Here is a 23,694-nt window from a genome sequence, read left to right on the forward strand (position 1 = left end):
TTCACTCGTGTAATGTAGTGATATAAAATTGCAGGGTTGTAGGAACAAGCCTTATATCACACTTATCCCACCCTTCAAGTGTGAAACCTACTTTTGGTTGTCAATTTGGATCACGTCCATTTTTAGTGCACATCATGTGGATATGGGTTTATCTACACCTTTGCAAGCTCTAACCCAATTTTCAGTCATCAAAATGTGATTATTGGGCCTAACATTATTACTTCGGCTCAGATGCAGTACCATGCATATTCATGTTGAGCTCTTATAAGACACAATTAAGTAATACATAGGATCTTCTACTTGTAATTTCGTATAATCCTATATCACTAATTTTGGAGGTAAAGCTAGAGTGGAGGGTGTGATTAATTCATGCAAAAATGACACATGGAGTGGCATGTGTTAATGGAATGAGGAAGGAGACCAATGTAGTGCTGATTTTTTTTCACTTTAGAACTATCCCAGTAGGGAAGATTCCACTAGCACAATATGGAGAGAGTCTTGTAGTTGGGGTGGAAAATGGTGAGCAATATTTGATTGGACAACTGTAAAGTATCATGACAAGCAGAGGCCCATATACATGCCATGTGGATGGGACACCTGTTAGATAGGAAAAGTAGTTTTTGAAATATTTCTCCTAACCAATTTTCCCTAAAATTTAATAATATTATAAATTTTTATATTCTTCTTATTTCGTGTGGTTTAATTTAATAATTTTTCAGAATGTCTTCTTCTCATCACTCTTCTTATAAATTAATTGGGTCTTCACCTATATCTTTTTGCTTCTAATTCCTAATGATAAGTAGAGTGTTCACAAATGTCTCACATATCATCTTCATGTACTATAACTCACAAGTGTGGAAACCTACATTCAAAAAATCTAAATTTAATTTATGGTTAGTTATTGCGAAAAGATCTCTATAAAATTGAGTTAAAGTTAAAAAGGGAAAAAAAAGTATAAATTTAGAAAGAAAGTGAGAAAAAATATAATTGAAATTTATTTTTCAATATGTTCAATTTTTTTTTTAATGATACATTGTAATTTTTATTACACCTCTGAACCAAATTAAAATGATTTTTTTTTAATATGTTAAACATTTATACGGAAGCGATATTCGAAATTAAATGGAAATCAAGATTAAATCCTTCTGAACATCAATAAACTCATTTCCTATTTTCAAGAGCATGAGTACAAGTTACTAAGAGTAATCTTAAGCTCTATGCCCTAATAAGGTCCTGGGTAGGTCTTCATGCATAATAAGTGTAATTACTCAATGAATTACGTGTGGATTCTACGCTCAAATCAAATCAAAAGTCAGCACCCTGAAAATCGGGTAAATCCTCCGTGATACAATTAGCAATTCTGAACTTCCGAGTCAACTATAAAACCTTAAAATCACAGTTCCCGATGGGTTTTTATCAGAAAAAGGCCAATACTCGTATGACGACCAGACATTTCCTCCAATAGCTGACGGCGACGGGGCCTCCAGCGGTAGGCACAAGACCACCCCGGGAGAATCACTCACTTTCTCGTATATTCGGCACAAAACCCAATCGTCCAACTGAAACAGAGGAGAGTGCAAATTAATTACTCGAAAACCATAATTTAAGTTAGATTTTAGAATATTCTAGAAACTTCTAGTTCATGAAAATTTATTTTCTTGATAATTCAAATATTCTAGAATCTGAATTTAATTGAACATTTAAGAAATCTACTATTTATATCTTTATTTATTTAACCAAAATATTTTGGAATTTGTAATGGATTAATTTTCTTATATAATGCATTTAAGCACAATTAAACTAAAATTTTTATTTCAAATACAGTTTTACTTTAAAAGAGATTGCAAGTTTTAGTAGATTCTATTTTGTTAAGGGAGAAAAGTAAGTTGCTAGATAGATTAAGATTTTCTTTTGGGCAAGTTGAGGCCCTTTAACTATTCATATGTGGATGTAACTTGCAAAGATCTATCAAGTTTACAAAAAAAAACAGTGATTGCAAGTTCTATAAATTTTTAAAACAATAACCCATATAGTGTAGACCAAATGGTTTGTGTGGGGTTTAGTCTTTACCAGGTCATAGATTCAAATCTCATAAGAGGAATTGAGAATGAGAGCTACGTTTGGGGAAACTAAACTGTCCCAAAATCATATTATTCTTCCATTCAACATAATCCTAATTATAGCATCATACAGTTCCATCTAACATTCTAAAATATTCAAAATTCTGTAATGGCTTAATTTTCTTTAAATTAAAGCATAGCTTGCAACTGGATTGCAGATTTCCATATATTCTAAAAATAGAGAGTAATATTTTAAATTACTTTAAAAATAAATAAAAAGTTTCTATAATTTAGAATGGCTCAAATTACTTTAAACAAAAATGTTTAATAAAAAGATTTTTATTGTTAAATTGACATAAATAAATGGCTCAAATTACTTCAAACAAAAATATTTAATAAAAAACTTTTTATTGTTCATTAAAAATTTATAAATTAAAAAACACACTTTTAATTATGAAATTTCAAAAATTTCTTTTTATAAAATATTAAAAATAAATTTAACAGTGATTGTAAGTTATATTGAGAAGGACTTCGCCAAGGCTGTCCGCTCTCTCCTCTTTTCTTTATTTTGGTCATGAATGCTCTCAGTACTCAGATAAACAAAGCCACAATCGATGCGCTCCTATCAAGATGTGTAAGAATATTTTTCTGTCACATAACTTGTTTGTCGATGGTATTCTTATATTTGCTATGCTCTGCAAATCAAGCTGGACATGCCTCAATGAAATATTTCAAAAGTTTCAATCGGCATCGGGCCTTATCATTAACAGAGCCAAATCTATGTTATATCATAACGACACAAATGAGGAATTAGCTCAATGGATTGCAGCTTTATTTGGTATCAATCTGGCTCTAATCAAAGACGGCTTTAAGTATTTGGGCTTTTTCCTCAAGCCGAAGGGGAATCGCAAACAGGATTGGACATGGTTGATTGACCGATTTTACAAAAAAATTTCAAGGTGGGAGATGCGATTTTTATCTTTAGGTGGCAGATTTATCCTAGTTCAGTCTGTCCTATCTCAGCTTGCGGTATATTGGGCTCACCTTTATTATCTTCCTTCTTCTATTATCAACAAAATGGTTTCTTTATCTGCTAATTTTCTATGGGGTGGCAGATCTCATCTTTCCAAGATTCACTTAGTAAAGATGGATTCTATCTCTAGATCAAAGAGGTCTGGTGGATGGGGACTGTTACATATGAGATCTTTCGGCAAGGCCCTCCTCTGTAATTCTCTTCATCGTGGTATCTTCGGTGTGGGCAAATGGAGCTCCATTATCAATCAAAAATACCTGAAAGGTAGGCCTGTGGTATACTGGTACAGGAGGAAGTCACTGGGCTCTTCAAGGGGATCTGCTATATGGCTCGGCTTCAGAAAGATTCAGGAGCTCTTCTTCGATTTCCTTAGATGGCGCATCAATACGGGCTCCAGTATCCTTATCGGTTTGGAACCCACCGTTCTTGGGTTGGAAGATTCTCTCTCTCCCGAACTTGTTTCCTTCCTGCACTCACGGGGTCTATTCACATGGAACAAACTGATTCAGTCATGGTCCTCATCGACGCCAACTTGGAAGGATGCAGAGGAACTCAGTATGCCTCCCTCTCTGTGTCATCTATGGGTATCCGCGGTAAAGAGTTTTGATGATAAAGGTATTAAACAGTCAGGGATCATCGATGATTTGGTATGGTCGAAGCCGCACTCCTCTCAGCCTGTCTCTGTAAAAGATTTGTATGCAGCTGCCTCGTCAATTCTTCCGCCGCTTCCTATGCCCATCTTTCCTTCAAAGCTCTGGAAAGCTACATGCCCGCTCAAGGCAATTTTATTTTCCTGGTTGGTTTTTTCCAATAGGAACCTCACATGGGAGGTCCTGCAAAGAAAAGGTTGGATGGGTCCTGGTAGATGTGCCATGTGCTGTCAAGCGCCCGAAACAAATATCCACATGTTTTTTCAATGTCCGGCATCGGCCCAAATCTGGTATGAACTCTCCTTAACTTATGGTTTTCCTCATCAAGTTTTCTCCTCTGTACAGGACACATTCAAGTGGTGGAGCGACCAACGTCCAGTTTGGAGATCGATGTTTATCCTCACCTGTTGGTTCCTTTGGAAGTGGAGAAATGCCCGCATTTTCCAGGAGTCAAAGGCTTCAATTGATTCTGTGCTGGTTTACATTTCTGCTCTGGTTGCTTCGGATTGATATGTTTTTCTGCTCATCAGTTTTGCTTATGATCTATGTGGATTTCTACTCATTGGTGTAATCTCTCCTTAATTTTCGATGGCTATTGTGAACATGTTTTGATTTTTGGTATGGTCCTCTGGACCTCTTCATCAGGAACAGTCGGCTGGTATATATGGCCTTTCATGTAACAGCTCATTATATTTCCTTAATATAATATACATGTTGATTTTCTCTCTGAAAAAAAAAAAAAGTTATATCTTCAAAATCAGAAACAATACACTCAGTTTTTTCAACATCAAATATAACACTGGTGGGCACAGTGTGTCCACCTTCCATCCAACATTGTGGCTGCTCGTGGTTCTAGTTCCAAAAGAATAAAAAGAAATTCTAGAATATTCTAGATCTTTGAATGACTTGATGCACTTTAAATTAAAACACAATTTTAAAAGCCAATTTAACCGGATCGCAAATTTTGATTATCCTGGAAATATACACAGATATTCCAGAATTTGCAAGGGCTCTAAACAGGGAGGAAAAGCTTCTATAATCTTCTCAAATATTCTAGAATTTGCAATGGCGCTGTTTAAAGTTTCTATAATATTCTTGAATTTGCAATGGCTCTAATTACTTTAAACAGAGACTAAAAGCGCTGTTTAAAGTTTCTATAATATTCTTGAATTTGCAATGGCTCTAATTACTTCAAACAGAGACTAAAAGCTTCTATAATGACTCGAATTACTTTAAATTAAAGAAAAAAGTTTAATGGAAAAAGTTAATGAAAATCTTTTTTTGTCGTGAAAAAAATTATAAATTAACAAATACATTTTGATTATGAAATTACGTAATTTTTTTGAATAAAAAAAAATTGTTCTATTTAAAAAAAACACACCTTGATTATGATGAAGGGAAATTTTCACATACAGTTTTCAGAGGGGGAATTTCATTTTACCTATCTCAATAAAGTATACGATTGGTTTGAAGAGCGTCTCCAGATTCAGAGTCATGGAAAAGACAAGTTCGAAATCAAAAAGTATTTCTGAGTTATATTTTCAGAGTCATGGAAAGGACAAGTTCGAAATCAAAAAGTATTTATAAGTTATATTTTCAAAAAAAAAAAATATATTGTAATGGCTCCAATTACTTTAAAAATAAAAGTTTAATGAAAGTAACTCTTTTTTAAAATAAAAAAATCACTTCTTAAAAAAAATTGAAAAGTATTTATGAGTTCCATTTTCAAAATAAAATACAGAATTTGTAATGGCTTAAATTACTTTAAAAAGTAAAAAAGTTTAATAGAAGTTTTTTTCTTATCTTGAAAAAAACTATAAATTAACAAATACACCTTAATTATGGAATTACATAAAAAAAAATTTAGTTTAATGGAAATTTTAACTAAAAAAAAGTACTCGTAGTAAAACAAAATTATAAATTAACAAGCACATTCTGATTATGGAATTACATAAAACAATCTTTTTCACCCGGATTATGGAATTACATAAAACAATCTATTTCTTGTCGTGGAAAAAAACTATAAATTAACAAATACACCCTGATTATGGAATTACCTAAAACTCTTTTTTAAGTTTAATGGAAATCTTTTCTTGTCATAGAATTACATAAAACAATATTTTTTATCCTGATTATGGAATTACATAAAACAATCTTTTCATTGTCGTGAAAAAAAAACTATAAATTAACAAACACCATAAATTAACAAACACACCCTCATTATTGAATTACATAAAACTCTTTTTTAGAATAATAAATTAACCAACACACTCTTATTATTGAATTACATAAAACTCTTTTTAAGAATAAAAAATATTCTAATATATATATATATATTTTAAATTCCTATTTGGAATTACATAAAACTCTTTTTTAGAATAAAAAATATTTTATTTTAAAAAAATTGAAAAAAATTATAAATTCTAAAAAACAATATACTCTATTGTATCATTGATTATACTATCTCAAATTATTATATTGATTAAAAATAAAAATATTTATAAATTCTAAAAAACTATACACTCTATTGTATCATTGATTATACTATCTCAGATTATTAAACAATACACTCTATTATATCATTGATTATACTATCTCAAATTATTATATTAATTATACTATCTCAAATTATTAAACAATACACTATATTGTATCATTGTTTATACTAACTCAAATTATTATATTAATTAAAATATCAAATTATTACTACATAATAATTTCAAAATCATATATAATACACTATCATATCATCTTCATAAAACAAGTATTTACTTATACACCTTCCCCTACTTTATCAATACTATATGATATGAGGGTTAGAACCAAGTATTTACCATTTTCAAGTCATAATCATATAAAAACAGGTATTTACATGATTTAAAGCAAGTAAAGCAAGTATTTGAACTAAGCATTTACTTACCATGTTCAAAGCATGATTAAAGCATGATTATGTCTATAAAAGCATCAAATTATGATTATAAATAGGCATCTAACATATAAGACTAAGTTAAACATCATGGATGAGGAAGCTTTTCAATATTGCTTCAAATTATAAACCAGACTTATTAAACCATCAGTCGATTCCCATTAAAATGTTAAATCTCGTGTAAAACATTGGAACAAAAAAGGAATTAGAATTAAAAAAAAATCTTAAGTGCATCTGCAATTGAGGAAAGGAAAAAATGTGTAACGTGATAAAGAATTATGATACCTCTATATTTTCACTAACTTAAATATAGAAAATCAACTTTGCGAAAGTAAGGATGAAGATATATGCAGAGAGAATGAATTCATACTTTAATATTAATTGATGCTAATTCTAATTTGTATTTAAAAAAAGTTCAGAAAAACTATCTAATAAGATGTGAGAATATCAAATTGAAGAATTCTCACGGGCGCAGATCCGTTTTTCCGTTTTTCTGGGTTGGCAGAGTTGGGGCGAGGCAGTATTCGTGCATGATCCAGTTGGTCATCACGCCCTCAGAGGCCTTTCCTTTGTAAAACACCACCGATTTCTTCACGCCCACTTTTCTCGGCGACGAGCTTCCTGACGTACTAACAATGGGTATGTCTGATCCCGTGGATTTCCAGTAGCCAGAGCCTGCGGCTCTGTTTGGCCGCGCTCCGCTGGGATATTCCCGGTCCCTCCAACTGCAAAAAATACCATTCGTTCTCCCCGAAAAATGCTTTCGGTGAGACACAGATGAATTACAGTGGTGGGTTCAAAATGTTAATTAAACATTAAACATTTATGAATGCCATGGATCGGGAAATCAATTTGCAACAAGAAATTGTTAGCAGAAGTTTAAAATCTGAAATTATCACGGACTGTAACAGAAATAATCTGAAATTATCACGGACTGTAACAGAAAATAAAAGTATATTTCACGGATTGTAACAGAAAATAAAAGTATTAGGCATAGCCAAGTGAAGTGAGGTTTAATGGAGGAATAAAAACTGGCCGGGCAAATCCCAGGGATCGTGTTGGCACGGATCAACGTCTGCTATAATTGAGGCAGGCAGAGGGGAGGAGGATACCTTTTTCTGCAGGTAATGGGTGATGAGTTCCTCGTCGATGTGATGAAATCTGAAGCCTACAAGTAGCTCTGGCACCGCCTGGTGCTGGAATGCCACTCCCTCCATCGTCATCGATTGATTGCTTGCTGAGGAAGCAAGCGATCGGAGAGACGTGTTTGAAATTGGGGAGGGAAGTGTTTCGCATTTTATGGTTGCCGCCCCCCGGATTCGTCCAAATCTGTCAATCACAGCACTCGCAGCTAGGGCGCCCACTGGTTCTCTCGCGCATTGACACGTGGTCTGACGTGAACATTAACGTGGCGCCCAAGAAAGCCATGAGACTCTCAGATTCATGTGATTGGAAATGTGGAGGGGAATCCATTGTCGGGCGAAGAGAGAAATATGCGGTTGTCAGAGCGCGACGATGTTGTGGACCAAACAAATTGACACGCCCACCACTGCAATGTGTGGATGACGATTCCTCGGCCATCTTGCCCAACTTTTTTATATTTTTTTTGAATTATATTGGTATATATTTACGAATTATTAGTGTGATTCAATCTTATCTTTATTATATTTTTTTCGCTTTATCATAATTCAATGTCAAACTAATCACGGGATAATTATTATTGGTTGTAATTGAAAATATAGACGGACTTATTATTATTGTTATTTAAGAAAAAGAAAAATTAGATTATTTAAAATTATCTTTTGAATTATTATTGTTATTTAAGAAAAAGAAAAATTAGATTATTTGGAATTATCTTTTGAAAATCCATAAAATAAATGACTTTCACTCTTACCATATACTTTTAGATTACGTCCAGCAAGTTCTTAACAAAGTAAAAATACTTTTAAAATATACTCTAATCCAAAAACAACTCTTCATTCAGTTATTCCCTTATCTAACTATTTTAAGTTTTAAATTTATTTTATTATTTTGAAAATCCATAAAATGAATGACTTTCACTCTTACCATATACTTTTAGATTACGTCCAGCAAGTTCTTAACAAAGTAAAAATACTTTTAAAATATACTCTAATCCAAAAACAACTCTTCATTCCGTTATTCCCTTGTCTAACTATTTTAAGTCATAAACTTATTTTATTATTTATTTAATTTTGGAGAGCGGTAATAAAAATATTTTAGCTTTACCTTAATTAAAATATCTAAGATTTACCTTACTTAGAAGTATGAAATATCCCAGCTTTACTCATTAGTGTAGTTTTGAAATATCTAAACGAAATTGTTTTATGAAATTTTGAAACGCTTTAATAAAGAAGAAATATTGATAAAAATATCTTAGCTTTATCTTAATTAGTAGTATGAAATATCTTAGCTTTACTCATTACAATTAGTAGTATGAAATATCTTAGCTTTACTCATTACAGTAAGTATGAAATAACTAAATTAAATTGTTTTATGAAAATTTGAAATTGTGTAATAAAAATGGAGTTGTTTATAGAGGTGGCGGTCAAAAGTGACTCAAAAAAATTCAACAAATCTTGTGAAAACAGTGTTTAACATTGTTTAAATCATGTTTTTGATGATGGAAATGGATTCAACACCATCAAAAACTTTTGGATACTAGAAATCTTGAAGTTTGAAAGTGGTGAATTTATCAAAATATTGCTTGAATTTCCATGATTTTCAAAGCAAAAAAGCACTCAAGTTAGACTACCCCAATAAGAATAGACATTTAAACTTTAAAAGCTATGTATTATTTCAAATTTTTATTGGTAAAATTTATTATAATTAAGTTATAGGTTTGTGGAGAGGATAGCTATAATTTAATGTTATTTATAAATTTAAGTTTATTTATCTTTTTTATTCAAAATAATTTATTAGTAATTTATAAGATGTATATCCTTATTATACTTGAAAATGAGCTCTTAATTAATTAAAAACAATTTTAAGTCTTACTTCAACACCTAAAAGTAATTTCAACGTAAAAAAAATAAAAAAGAGCTCTTAACTAATAAAAAACAATTTTAAGTCTCACTTCAACACCTAAAATTAGTTTCAACTTAAATGATATTTTGAAAAGAATTCAATTTTCTTTATTATCATCAAAATTACTTATAATAGTTTTCAAAATTGTTGTGCTTCCCCTGCTGCGCTCCCCGTGCTACACCTTCATGGCTTCTTGCTGAGGGCCATTCCCCTCCCCTTCCTCCTTATCATGTTTCCCCTCTTGCCCCTTCTCCCTCCCAGGCTTGGTGTTTCGGCTACCACTAGTCGGACAACTTGGATGGATACGTCGGCCCAAGATGTCTCTCTGGCTGCAGAGATCACAAACTTCAATGATCTAGATTTAAATAGGAACACAACAAATTACAGGTATAACCATAAATACAGAGTTGCAACAGAAATAATACTTCATTTCATTAATATAAAATACTGAAATATGCATAGTAATAGAAATGGAAATAAACTAGCTCTGGTGATGGTAGCTTAACCCTGAGAAGAGATGTCGCGACTACATGCCTCTGAACTGCCTTACAATGAGGCTCAAGGGCCTATTTATTATTGAAAAATAAGAGCAAACCCTAAACAACCAAAACCCTAACCCGAGGAGATGTAACACCAAAAGTTTATGGGCCTTGTTGGGGTTAGTTGGACAGCCAACTTCCCAGGGTCGCGACTTGGTCATATTATCTCCGTTTGATGTGCATGATACCCCGTTGGAAATATCTCTTCGAGGACTACGACTAAAAAGATAATTTTTTTAAAGAGTCGTTGGTGGTAGATTGCCAAAAAAACATCATTTAGGGCCTCAAAACGACTTTGGAAGTTTAGGACCCGAAAAAATGCTAAAAATAATAAACTGTGCTACAATTAAGGAAACTGAAAAACTGAAAGAAACAATGGTGGGGGTCCAAGTGGAGTTGGTGGGTTGCCACCAATATCCACATGGATCATTCCTCCCCCCTTAGGAAGCAATGGTCCCCATTGTGTTAAGTTCCTCCATGAGATGAGGAAACTTCTATTGAACTTGGTCCCTGGTGAGCCACTTTCCCTAGTGAAGGAGTTGGCCTGCTTTGACAACTCAATACAGTTGGATCTTCTGCTGGCGAGTGTGCTTGATTTGCGTGTCCATGATCCGATCAGTTGCACTTATTCCATGCAATTTGGATTAACTCTATTGGTGTGAGTTGTTCTGTAATGTCGGATGTGTCTAGTAATGGTGGAAAGTATGGCAGAAGGCGATCCACGTTGAACACTGGATGCGGGCCAAGTAATGGGGGAATGCTGAGCTCAAATGCATTGTATCCCATAACCTTGGTAATGGTGTAAGGACCATATCAAAGTGGTCCGAGTTCTGATAGGCTCCGGTAAGGTGTTTCTTTTGCAAATGCAACCAGCATTTGTTGCCCACCTAAAACTTGTGTGGCACCTGATGTTGATCATGTCGCTGCTTGTACTTGGCATTTGATTTCTCTAGAATGTCATGGACCTGCTGGCGGATATGTTGGATGTGCTCAATGAAGCTATTTGCCTTATCCATTTCGGACTGGACATGAGTGGAATCTACTCGAGTAGCTACAAATGGCATGGCCACATCAATGGGACATAGTGGATGGAATCCCAAGCCCACCTGAAAAGGGTTATGGTCAGTCGAGTTGTGGAGAGCCTGGTTATAGCTATGCTGTACATGGGGGAGACTCTCATCCCATGTGCGTGGATGCTTTGAGTTGTACATGCACAGAATGTGTACGATCATCCTATTGACAAACTCTGTCTGGCCATCAGTTTGGGGATGGAAGGTTGTGGTGGACTTAGTGACTTTGGTGTCCAGCATCGACCAAAGACTAGACCAAAACATACTGAGAAACCTGTTTTCCTGATCTGAGATGATAGATTATGGGATCCCAAAGTGTACCCACACTTGTTCAAAGAAGAGTTTAGTAGTGGCTTATGTTGTGATATTCTTCTTGCAGGCCACCATAAGGGCCATCTTCGAGAACCTGTCGACGACTACAAAAACACAGTCGTTTCCATGCTTAATAGAAAGAAGGCTCGACATGTAATCCATGGAGATGGATTCCCAAGGTTGACTAGGGGTAGGCGGCAGAGTATAGAGGCCTTGCTTCTTGATGGTGGGTTTGGGTTTGGCAATGGCATAGGTAGTGCAGGATCTAATGTACTTCCCGACATCCTGTCGAAGTTTCAGCCAATAGAAATACTTCTGCGGTACTGCCACCATTTTCTTGACCCCAAAATTCCTAGCAGCCCGACTGTATTGTGCTTCCCAAATCATCTTGGCATGCTCGCTTGAAGGAATACAAAGGTGACCCAAGGCATAACAGGGCATCCTGGAGGTGAAAATCTGGAACATGCTGACCCTCCAAGAGTGTCTGGTATGTGTGGTCAAATTCTGGGTTGCTTTTGTAGAGAAGTGGTCAATCATAAGTCTCATTCCCACAAGGGTTGAGCATGGTGGTTAACGCCATGGTCGGTGGTCGAATGAGGCAATCTGCAACATTATTGGTGTTGCCCTTCTTATACTTGATATTCAAATGGAATTGTTGCAGGTATGTGGACCACTTCTGATGGCAATCATTCTGCAACTTCCCTTGCATTTGTATGAACTGCAGGGGTCGGTGGTCTATGTGGATGACCGTTTCCTTCCCCAAAATGTAATGCTTCCATTGTCGGCAGGCCTGCACAATGGAATACATCTCTTTGTCATAAGTGGGATACTTGTGGACTATGTCTGAAAGTGTCTCACTATGATATGCCACTGGATGCTCGTGTTGAGTAAGCCCAATAGCATAGTTAGAGGCATCTGTCTCGATCTCAAATGGTTGTTGCAAGTCTGGTAATGCAAGCACTGGTGCCGAGCAGAGGCGATGTTTCAACTTTGTGAATGCCTTCTTTGAGATTCAGATCAAAAGAATTTTGCTTTCGCTCCTCCCTTGTTGACTTGACTCAAGGGCCAAGTGATATGAGAAAATCCCAACACGAATCTATGGTAGAAATTGGAAAAGACTCAGAAAGCTATGGAGCTCTGTCAGAGTGGTTGGAGATGGCCAATCCTGAATGACTTGGATCTTGGTTGGATCCACATACACCCCTGTTCATCAATAATGTATCCTAGATACTAAACTTGAGTCATGCCAAAACTGCATTTCTCCAAATTGGCATATAGCTTGTGTTGCCGCAGTGTTTGGAGAACCTGTTGGATGTGGTGGAGGTGCTCTTCCCAACTCTCTCTGAAGATCAGAATGTCATCCAAGTATACCACTAAAAATGAGTTGGTGAATGGCTGTAAGATGTCATCCATCAGCCTCATGAAGGTTGCAAGAGCATTTTTCAACCCGAAAGGCATAACCAACCATTCAAAAAGGCCCTCCTTGGCTTTGAAGGCAGTCTTCCACACATCGGAGGGTTTGATTGGTACATGGTGATATCCTGACTTTAAGTTGATCTTGCTGAAATACTTTGCCCCCTTCAGTTGGTCCAGAAGGTCATCAATCTGTGGGATCGGGTACCTATTCTAGATAGTGATCTTGTTCAGTGCCCGATAGATTCGTCCATTTGGCAGCAATGCACTTGGGATCAAATCGATCGAGTGCTTGACCTGACAGTGTAGAGGAAGCCTTGCAGGGGAGGTGAATATGTGCTCATACTCCTCCATGACCTTGTCCATTTGTAGTTGTCATGCAGAGGGGCCCTGTCTGGATGTTGTGGCCATCGTCTTCTTCTTTCCCCAAGGGTGTATCATCAGGAAAACAAATTTACCGGTTTTGGAAATGAGCTTACTGCATTGTTTTGCAGTAACCAAAGAGATGGCGATAGGCGGTGCCACCTCCGGTATCTTTTACAACTTATTTCCCAAAGTAACAATAACAACACGAGGCCTTGATTCATACACAGCAAGTCGCTTCCACAAGTATGGTTGGCCTAATAATATATCACAAACATCAAGGGGAGCAACGTCACATAATTCATCCGTGAAGGGCTTGATGTTGTAAGGAAGATGACACTGCTGGCTCACACAAAGATTTTGTCCTTGGTGAAGCCACCCGATGGTGTACGGTTGGGGATGTGCTGTGGTCGGTAAGCCTAGCTGCTCCACGACCTCTGCCGAAATGAGGTTCTTTTGGCTCCCACTATCGATAATGAACTATAGCGAGGAACCCCTTACCCACATCTGGGAGTGGAAGAGGCACTCCTCCTCCTCTAGATCTTGGGGTTCCTCCTTCTGGATATTCGTGTTGGCAACGGTGGCATTGGACTTCGTATCAATAATCTAATTCCCTTTATCAGTCCCCTTGTCAGGTTCTAAGTTGGAGTCTGAACATGTATCTGATTCCGAAGCCTTTTGCTTGGCCACTAGTGACTGCTTGGCCCGACACTCACTTGTATTATGAGTGGAGCTATTATGGAACTCACACCACTTTCTCGTGTCCTTCTTCGGCTTCACAGTGTTGTTCTTTACTTGCGGCTTTGGCGGGTTGTCATGGGCCACCCCGCCTTGGCTTTGTCCTTTGTTCTGTGGTTTGGGGGCACCTTTCCCTTGCTTGGGATTCACAGATCCAAAGTCTCGATTCTTCTATTTAAACTTTTGCTTGATCTTGACAGTGTATCAGTACGTTGTGTCGAGCGGGGAGATGTCCTGGAACTCCATCTCGTCTTGTATGTACATGTGTAGGAAGCTGCAGATTTGAGTACCAAATTTTGCTCAATATCCTTGGTACCCAACTTTGTGTGAAGGGTATGAAAAATATTGGTAAACTCCGGCACATCTTGGTCCCTTCCCTGTTGTAGCGTGGTCCACTTTATGTATTTTTCCTCATAGCTTCCAACAGGGTAGTATTGCTCCTTGATGGCATCCCGAAATGAATTCCAAGTGGGTTTCGTTGAAAACAGTGAGGTCATACTTTCATCCTTTTGCTCGCAGTAGGTTTCCCACCAGTCCTTGACGTGGGAGGGGGGGTGCTTTGAGAAGAGTGAAAGTAATCTTTTCTTGTCTAGAAAAATCATGAATAGAAAAATACCCTTCTAGTAGATTTACCCATTTATCTACAACGTCTGCATCTATCTGGCCCTCAAATGTGGGAATGTCAAAGTTAACTTGTAAACCACTATAAATTAAAAAATGAAAAGGTTTTTATTGTCTGGAAAATATTTATAAATTCTCACACCTTTGATTATGAAATTGATTGTCATTTTGAAAATAGCTTATGTTTTATAGGTTTCTGGAATACTCTAGGTATAGGCTAAATTAAAAAACAACTCCAAATACCAAATACCATTTGGATTGCAGATTCCAAAATATTCTGGAAATCTTCATTAATATTTTATAATTTCTAGAACATTCTAAAATTTGAAAAAAATGGAAAACTTTTTATTGTCCAGAAAATAATTATAAATTAAAAAATAATTTTTTTTATTCTGTTTTATAAATTAAGAAACAAATCTTCGATTAAATTTTTTTAACAAATTTAATTTAAATAAATTTATAAATTATATTTTCAAAATCAGAAAAATAAAAACAAATATTTAAAAATTACATTTCAAAAAAACACTAGATCATATTCTCCAAGTCAGATACAGTACACTCTATCATATCATCATTTCCAATATATTTACCTGATTCTCTACCATATAAAAACAAATATTTACTTAATTTAAAACATAATTATATAACTAGACATCTATTATATAACACTAAATTAACCAACATGGCAGAGAAAGCTTTATAATTTGAGGCATGCTAAATAGCAAAATCATTAATAAAAAAATGGAATAGGAAAAAAAATATGATTTTATTAAATAATTATAATACACTTATTATTGAACCAAGATTTGGAAAAGAAAAAACAGAAGGGGATAGGATAAAGAATCATGAACCCTATTATTATTAATCTAGATTTGGAAAAGAAAAAACAGAAAGGGATAGGATAAAGAATCAAAGAAAAAACAGAAAGGGATAGGATAGAGAATCATGATACCTAAATATTTAGGATAAAGAATCATGATACCTAAATATTTTAAGTTATATTGGGAAAAGAAAAAACAAAAAGGGATAGGATAAAAAATCATGATACTCCATATTTAAAGTTATATTTTCACTAACTTAAAACAGAAAATCCACTTTGTAAATGGGATATGGGAAAGGGCATGGGAAATCTTATTTTAGATAGAATTTGTTTGGATTTTGAGAATACTAGAAATCTTATTTTAGATAGAATTTATTTGGATTTTGAAAATATTTCTAATATATTAGAAGAGTTCAATAAAAAATTGCATAATTTGTTGGACTTCAAAATATTTTTAAAATCTATATTTTAATATTAATATTATTGAATACTAGGTGCTATAATTTGGAAGTCATAAGGGTTAGTTTATTTGATCAAAAACCGTGCCCCGCCATCTGGGAGGTCACAGGGTTGAATCCACCCAAGCCCTTGGGGTCAGGTCTTGCAGTAGGCTGAGGGGCGATTTAGCCCAGCTATCGCCCAAATTTCGATCAGTCACTGACCAGGGTGCTCGAACCACATGAAAAAAAAAGTGCTATAATTTGGATTAAGAAAATAAGTTAATACTGTAATATTAATATTAATGCAGGCTAATACTATTTTGTATTAATATGGGAAAATGTCAGCTTGAAGAATTCTCACGGGCACAGATCCCTTTCTCTTGGTTGGCAGGGTTTGGGCGAGGCAGTATTCGTGCATGATCCAGTTGGTCATCACGCCCTCAGCAGCCTTTCCTTTGTAAAACACCAGTGATTTCTTCACGCCCACTTTTCTCGGCGACGTGCTTCCCGACTCATTAACAATGGGTATGTCTGATCCCGCGGATTTCCAGTAGCCAGAGCCTGCGGCTCTGTTTGGCCGCGCTCCGCTGAGATATTCCCGGTTCCTCGGACTGAAAAAATACCATTCGTTCTCTCCGAAAAATGCCTTTGCTGAAACACAGTGAATACAGATGAACTACGATAGTGATTCGAAATCAAAATTTGCAACAAGAAATTGTTGAAAATTTAAAGTTTGAAAAATGATTCAATCTAAAATAGGAAAAAAAATATATGGTGAGAAAGTATCTCACTATATGACCGACTGTAACAGAAAATAAAAATACTAGGCATACCCAAGTGAACTTGGAGGAATGAAAACTCACCGGGCAAATCCCAGGGGTCGTGTTGGTAGGGATCAATGTCTGCAATAATTGGGGCAGGCAGAGGGGAGGAGGATACCTTCTTCTCCAGGTAATGGGTGATGAGTTCCTCATCGGTGGGATGAAATCTGAAGCCTACAAGCAGTTCTGGCACCGAATGCTGCTGGAATGCCACTCCCTCCATCGTCAACGATTGATTTCTTGCTGAGCAAGCAAGCAAGCGATCGTAGAGACGTGTTTGAAATTCGAGAGCGGAAGTGTGTCTCCTTTTATGGTTGCCGCCCTCTGCATTCTTCCAAACCTGTCAAATCACAGCACTCGCAGCTAGGGCACCTACCTGTTTTCTCACGCATTGACACATGTTCTGACGTTAACAGCAACGTGGCGCCCAAGAAATCTTGCAAACATTCAACAGGGAACGTGCTCGGAAATGTGGACAGAAATCCATCGGCAGGCGAAGGGAGAAAGCCATGCGACCCTCAGACGCACGTGATTGAAAATGTGGAGGGGAATCCATTGTCGGGCGAAGAGAGAAATATGCGGTGTGCAGAGCGCGACGATGTTGTGGACCAAACAAATTGACACGCCCACCACTGCAACGTGTTGATGAAGATTCCTCGGCCATCTAGCCCAACTTATTTTTATTTTTTGGAATTATTTTGGTGTATATTTACGGATTATTTTTGTGATCTAATCTTATTTTGTTTATAAAACATCAATTTACATTCAAAAGAAAACCAGGGCATCTGGGATTATTAGGCAGCAGGTTTCACTATTGTTAGATTCTTTTAAGCTTTGGAAGGTTAACTTGTTTCTTACGTAATACTCTAAGTCCACTTCAAGTCCAAAAGAACTCGCTATTCTGTTATTTCCTTATCTCACTCTTTCAAATTTTAAACTTATCTAACTATTTCAATTTTTAAATTTATTTTATTATTTATTTAATTTTGAAAGATAATGCAGTGATAAAAATATCTTTGCTTTACCTTAATTATAAATGCAAAATATCTTAACTTCACTCACTATAGTAGGCATGAACCATCTAAACTAAATGGTACAAAATATCTTAGCTTTACTCGTTAAAATAGATTTGAAACATCGAAATTAAATTGTTTTTGGAAAATTTGAAATTGTCTAATAAAAATATTTTAGCTTGAACTTAATTACAAGTATGAAATATCTTTACTCATCGCAGTAGTTATGAAATATTTAAACTAAATTGTTTTATGAAAATTTGAAATTGATATTAAAATTTTAAAGTAACATGTTATTTCAATTTTTTATTTTAAGTAGTAAAATTTATTATAATTAAGTTATAAGTTTATGTTTGCAGAAATCAGAATCTAGTAAAAAAAAATTCAAGAAATCTAATCCGGGGAATGTTTTAATCATCTTTTTTTATAGTGAAATTGGATTTAACACCATCAAGAACTTCTGAGGAACCCAAAATCCCAAAAATTTCTAACCTCGATTTCCAAAAATTTCTACCATATTTTTAAAAAACTTGAGTAAATTTCCATTGTTTTCCAGAAAAATTTGTGATCTCCTTGTGAACCATGGCATTATTTATTGTTATTTCTAAATATTATGACCTTTATTTTTTTTTAAATCACACAATTTAAAATAGTTTATAAGAGGTACACTTTATTTTGTGCCATATACTTGAAAATAAGCTTTTAACTAATTAAAAACAATTTTAGGTCTCACTTCAAAACCTAAAATTAGTTTTAAATTAAATCATACAAGTAGAGCATGCATAGTCTAAGATCTTACCATACTTTCACCATAAGCTACCAATTACAATTTGTCGAATGCAACTAAGTTCCACTTAACCAAGTTCATTCAATGATAGGCACCATGGCCTTAAAATATCCTAGCAATACTTAGCCAACACAATGTATTACAAGGAACACTAACATCCAAAAATGTAAAGAGCCCATATCACACATGTATGAGTGGCACCCAAGGTGGGCATTTACCTGTTACAATGTACAATAGAGAATAATGATCAACTACTTACAAATTATTGACATACAAGAATTATAAAATACATGATTACCTTGAAGAACTTTCAATCCAATCACTAAAGAAACCATCAATCTAGCTGCTACAAGTATTGTCTTCTTCTCCTTTTCACTTAACCAATGCAATTTTCACTACCATGCCAACCTTTAGCACTGTCGCAAATCTCTTTTACACTTTCTGAATAATTTATTGAATTTCCTAGAAATTTTGAGGCATCCTCTTTTTGATATGAGCCTTTCCTTTCACTATCAAGCCCCTTGATCTCTAAATTGGATCCAAGTGCCCCCATATTCAATTCAATGGTGCCATTATGAATCATCCATTGAAATTTACTTGAAACGATGCGACATCATTAGTGTTTTTCCTACTCTTCCAAAGGTGCACCCATGTCCAAGTGTGCCAAGAACTGCATCTGATAAGGTGTGTGAAAACACGCCTAAAAAGGTGCATCCAAGTGTGCCCAGCCAATGTTAGTCTATCCAAGTTCACCCAACTAAGTGCACCCATTCGAGTTAAGGAATTTATAAGATAGTGAGTTCTTCTTAGCCACTTTTTCCATCACGTTTAATGTATCCCTCCAGATTAGATCATTTGTGCTACTTTCTTTTAGGCATTCCATCTCTAGGAATTTTTTTTGTTTTATTCAACCAATGCAAGTTTCCAAGATCTTTAGTGCACCCAATCTAAGCAAGGGCACCCAACATGTCTATGATGTGCCTTACCTTTTTTTGAGGGCACCAAAATCAACTCTTTTACCCATTAACATTTTCTTTTGTCCATTTGTGTTAGTCAGTGCACACAAAGGTGGTAATGTGACAAAGGTGCCTAAATCCATTCAAAGGCTAGGGTTTTACCACATGACCTCCACTTAGACAACCTATGACATAGCACTTGCATTTAGGAGATATTAAAGAATATCTCTAATTTTAGTAGATGTTAATAAAGGCCTCCCAAATTCCTTTTGTGGAAACTCCCCTCCCCTCCAAAAAATATTGCCAATAAAGAACCCTTATTTTTACTAGATGCACCATGTCACACCCTCCTCCAACATTCACCCAAGCTAACCGGTCCACCGGGGTAAACATGTGACGAAGAGTTACTATGATATGATTCAACTCCCCAAGTACAATTAAGGAAGTGGAATCGACAAGCCAAAACCAAACTGACCTTCCTCAGAAGCTATAGGGCCCCCAGGGGCTAACCATCCACTCCATGTGTGAAACCCATGATTTAACCTACTTTCTGACTGAACAAGACCCCTATTTGCACCCATGACAAGCCCTACATGTGAATGAGACCCTCCAGTCGCTCCCACAACAAGGCATCCATGCCACTTCAACCTTTTTCAGGCAGTTCTGTGCCAGTGACCCCAGATTCTGAGACACTTTTTCAGGGCCGAAACTTAGGCCTTTGCCCAGAACATGATGAGAATCTCAAAAATGATAAATAAAAAGATGACAAGGCCTCTGATGCAAAACTTGAACAAGGAAATAACTTGACAAGGCCTAGCCATGATAGAAATTTCGTCAAACACATAATGAACATGTAATCTACATGCCATATACACGCATCTGAGCATAGCAACTTCATACTTATTTGAGGATCGTCAAGAAAGTATGATGCCATCTCACAATAGTTGTATTATCATCTATTAGGTCATACATTCGTTAACATTTAATTTACAAAACAAAACAAGATGAGAGTCATAACTCAAGTTTGTCATAAACAATGTGTGTAACCAACATATTAACAATGATAGAATAGCCAATTAAAACCACATAATAACAAGTACATTTACACATGGAACAAAAGAGGAAAATATATCTTATTAACACATGCAAAAGTCAACCAAGCCTGGGAATTTCATGTACCACCTAACCATAGATTGCGCTGAACCAAATCTTTCTTTCATCCAATCACCCTCATGCCACATTCCAAGTATGAATGTGAGACTTACAACAAAACAACCAGGGCTTCCTCGGGCTTTATTGCAATCCACCAAGGGATTCCTAGGTCCAAGCCCTCATCTATACAACTAGGCTTTACCACAATCCCGCCAGGGGATTCCTGGGCCCAAACAAGAAGTATACACTGCCAGGCTTTACGCAATCCCACTGCATATTGGTCTAGGTATCACTAGGCCTATATAAGCATGGATGCCTCTAGATCTCTACACCTAAACCATGAGGAAATTTTCCGTCTCCATTCACCAGTCGAGGATTCCTAGGCCCAACGAGGGCATATACAATTATGCTTTACCACAATACCACCTTCACCAGTCCAAGGATTCCTAGGCCTTGTGTTTCCTCCTAAGATCACCCCACTTAGTTTTGAAACCATCTGTAATCCAACTCAACTAAATAAGAAAAACCCCATCACACTATGGTTGTATGGAAATGACAAGGCAAGGCTAAAAACCATTATCACACCTACCAAAACCCATGCCAATGATAACAAGAGAACCAAAAAAACACATGCATGTATCATGCATACCAAAACTAGCAAGGAAATCATACATGCAACTAGAGATCTGTAAGTAATCATGTTGTAGCCACTTGAACCAAGTCTTCCTTGCTTGATCTTTGCTTACCTTTGCTTTCTTTTCCTTCCTTTGTCTTCCTTCCTCTAATGCTAGAGTTCTCCCAGAATCCTTTAAGTGTGCAAGAGTATGAGAGAGTACAAAGAGAGCTCCAAAACTGAACTAAAAAAAGGTTGTGAACTGGTCCTCAGAAGCCTTTTTATCAACGAGGCCTCTATTTTCTTCAATTTCCATTATTTTCCTACAATTTCCTCCTCACATGCAACCTGTGACCTTTCACTTTCCTTTTCTCCTAACTTCCATGATTTTCATAAATAAAATGCCAATTAATGCCACTTGCCTTTCCAAAGCCTTTTCCATTGCCTTTGCAAATTTTCCATTAGCCGTATTAAACCAAATAAACACCCACACTAGGATTTTTTTCCCAACCTTCAGCTTGGAATACATGTCCCATGAAGTTGGTCTTATTTTTCCTTTATTAACTTTATAACATGAATTTTTAACCTGGGGTTGTTACTGACCCTTCCCCCTTAGGGGAACACCGTCCTCGGTGTTCAATGACACCTACAACCAACAAAACCGTTGAAAACCAAAACATATTTCCCATGGAGCTTTATAACTTAGCTCAATGCAGTATTTACAATGATAAACCTGCTAAAAAGCATAAGAAACATGACAAGCATGAAAACATAACAACTATACCACTCATTGGAGCTTTATAGCACGTCTCATTGTGGTATTTACATCCATATAAATATACTAAAATTGTTTTTCCTCAACCGACAAACAAGGAAGGATACATAGCCTGCAACTGATCAACCATCTCCCATGTAGCTTCATCGGGACCAAAGTGCTTCCACTACACTTTAACCTACTCGATTGCTCAATTTTGGAGCATGAGAATATTTCTCTGTAAAATACACTGAGGTTCCGGTTGGAATTATCCTTCAGGCTCCACTTTTAACACATACCAATCAATAACATGATCAAAATCCTTTACATATATTTTAAGCAATGAAACATGGAAAACATCATGGACTTTCACTTTCAGAGGCAATGCAAGTTTGTATGCCACTAGTCCAATCCTCTCAAGGATCTTGAAAGGTCCATAATACAGAGATGCCAACTCACACATGACCCAATCCTCAAGGAGATCTTCATGGACTTGATGCAAAAGTACGCATTTTCCCAAACCTAAAACTCCTTAGACAACTTGTGTTGATCTGCATAACTTTTCTGCTTGTCCTGTGATTCCTTTAGATTCTTCTTGATAACCTGCATTTCTCTTTCCATCTCTTCCAACATGTCTGGTCCTATCAACACCTTGTTCACTAGATCACTCTAACTAATAGGAGTATTACAACTCTGCCCATATGATGCCTTAAATAGACTCATCCTTAGTGACTCCTAATACCTATTTTTGTAAGAAAACTCAACCAGTGGAAGAAAATATTCCCACTTCTACTATTGATGCATCACATACATTCTCAACATGTCCTCTAGTATCTTGTTTACCCTTTATGTCTATCCATCTATCTGCGGGTGATAAGTTGTGATGAGGCCAACTCTGTACCCAAACTTGTAAAAAACTCTTTCCAAAATATGGAAGTGAACTTAGCATCTTTATTTGTCACAATCTTCTTCATAACACCATGCAACCTCACTATCTTCCTAATGAAAACATGTGCTACATCACTAGCTGAATAATTATATTTCATCGGAATGAAGTGTGCTACCTTGGTCAACCTGTCCACACAACCATGATAGAATCATGTCGTTTATATGTCCTTGAAAAGCCTGTAATGAATTCCATGTAAATGACCTCCCATTTCCAGTTTGGAATCAGAATCGACTACAGTAATCCACTTGGATTCATACACTCTTCTTTTGCTTGTTCACAATCCAAGCATCTAGCCACAAACTCTTCCATTTCCTTCTTCAAATTCGGCCAATAATATAACTTCTTCACCTCTGTTAATGTCTTCTGATATCCTGGGTGACCTGAAAATAGTTTAACATGCAATTCCCTCAAGATAAGATTCTTGTGCTCACTATTTTCCGACACATAGATATTATCCCTAAATCTAATCAAACCATTCGTTGTGAGACGATAATCCACATCCTGATCACCAGTGCCCTGCTGTAACCTATGCCTAAGCTCCATGTACTTGTCATCCTACTGTCCTACCTATAAGATGTGATCTTGTAGATATGTCCCATAAGAACTCATATTTGTTATA

At 35.9% G+C, this 23,694-nt stretch overlaps 2 protein-coding genes across 2 annotated transcripts; both read right to left on the reverse strand.

Annotated features, from left to right (window-relative positions):
• Positions 1–1,118: 1,118 nt before the first annotated feature.
• Positions 1,119–7,946, reverse strand: LOC149169610 (NAC transcription factor NAM-B1-like). Its single transcript, XM_089428751.1, has 2 exons — positions 7,782–7,946; positions 1,119–1,559 (listed from the first exon to the last, which is right to left on the reverse strand). Exons 1-2 carry the CDS (start codon positions 7,890–7,892, stop codon positions 1,374–1,376), a joined length of 297 nt encoding a protein of 98 aa, XP_089284877.1. The 5' UTR covers positions 7,893–7,946; the 3' UTR covers positions 1,119–1,373.
• Positions 7,947–15,829: 7,883 nt separating this feature from the next.
• LOC149169611 (NAC transcription factor 47-like) lies at positions 15,830–17,151 on the reverse strand. The gene is made up of 2 exons (XM_089427131.1): positions 16,894–17,151; positions 15,830–16,681 (listed from the first exon to the last, which is right to left on the reverse strand). Exons 1-2 carry the CDS (start codon positions 17,072–17,074, stop codon positions 16,356–16,358), a joined length of 507 nt encoding a protein of 168 aa, XP_089283257.1. The 5' UTR covers positions 17,075–17,151; the 3' UTR covers positions 15,830–16,355.
• Positions 17,152–23,694: the final 6,543 nt, after the last annotated feature.

Source organism: Pinus tabuliformis, chromosome 4_2, assembly GCF_031772625.1.
Source record: "Pinus tabuliformis cultivar Carrire ecotype Pingquan chromosome 4_2, CPIR1, whole genome shotgun sequence".
Taxonomy (NCBI): Eukaryota; Viridiplantae; Streptophyta; class Pinopsida; order Pinales; family Pinaceae; genus Pinus; species Pinus tabuliformis.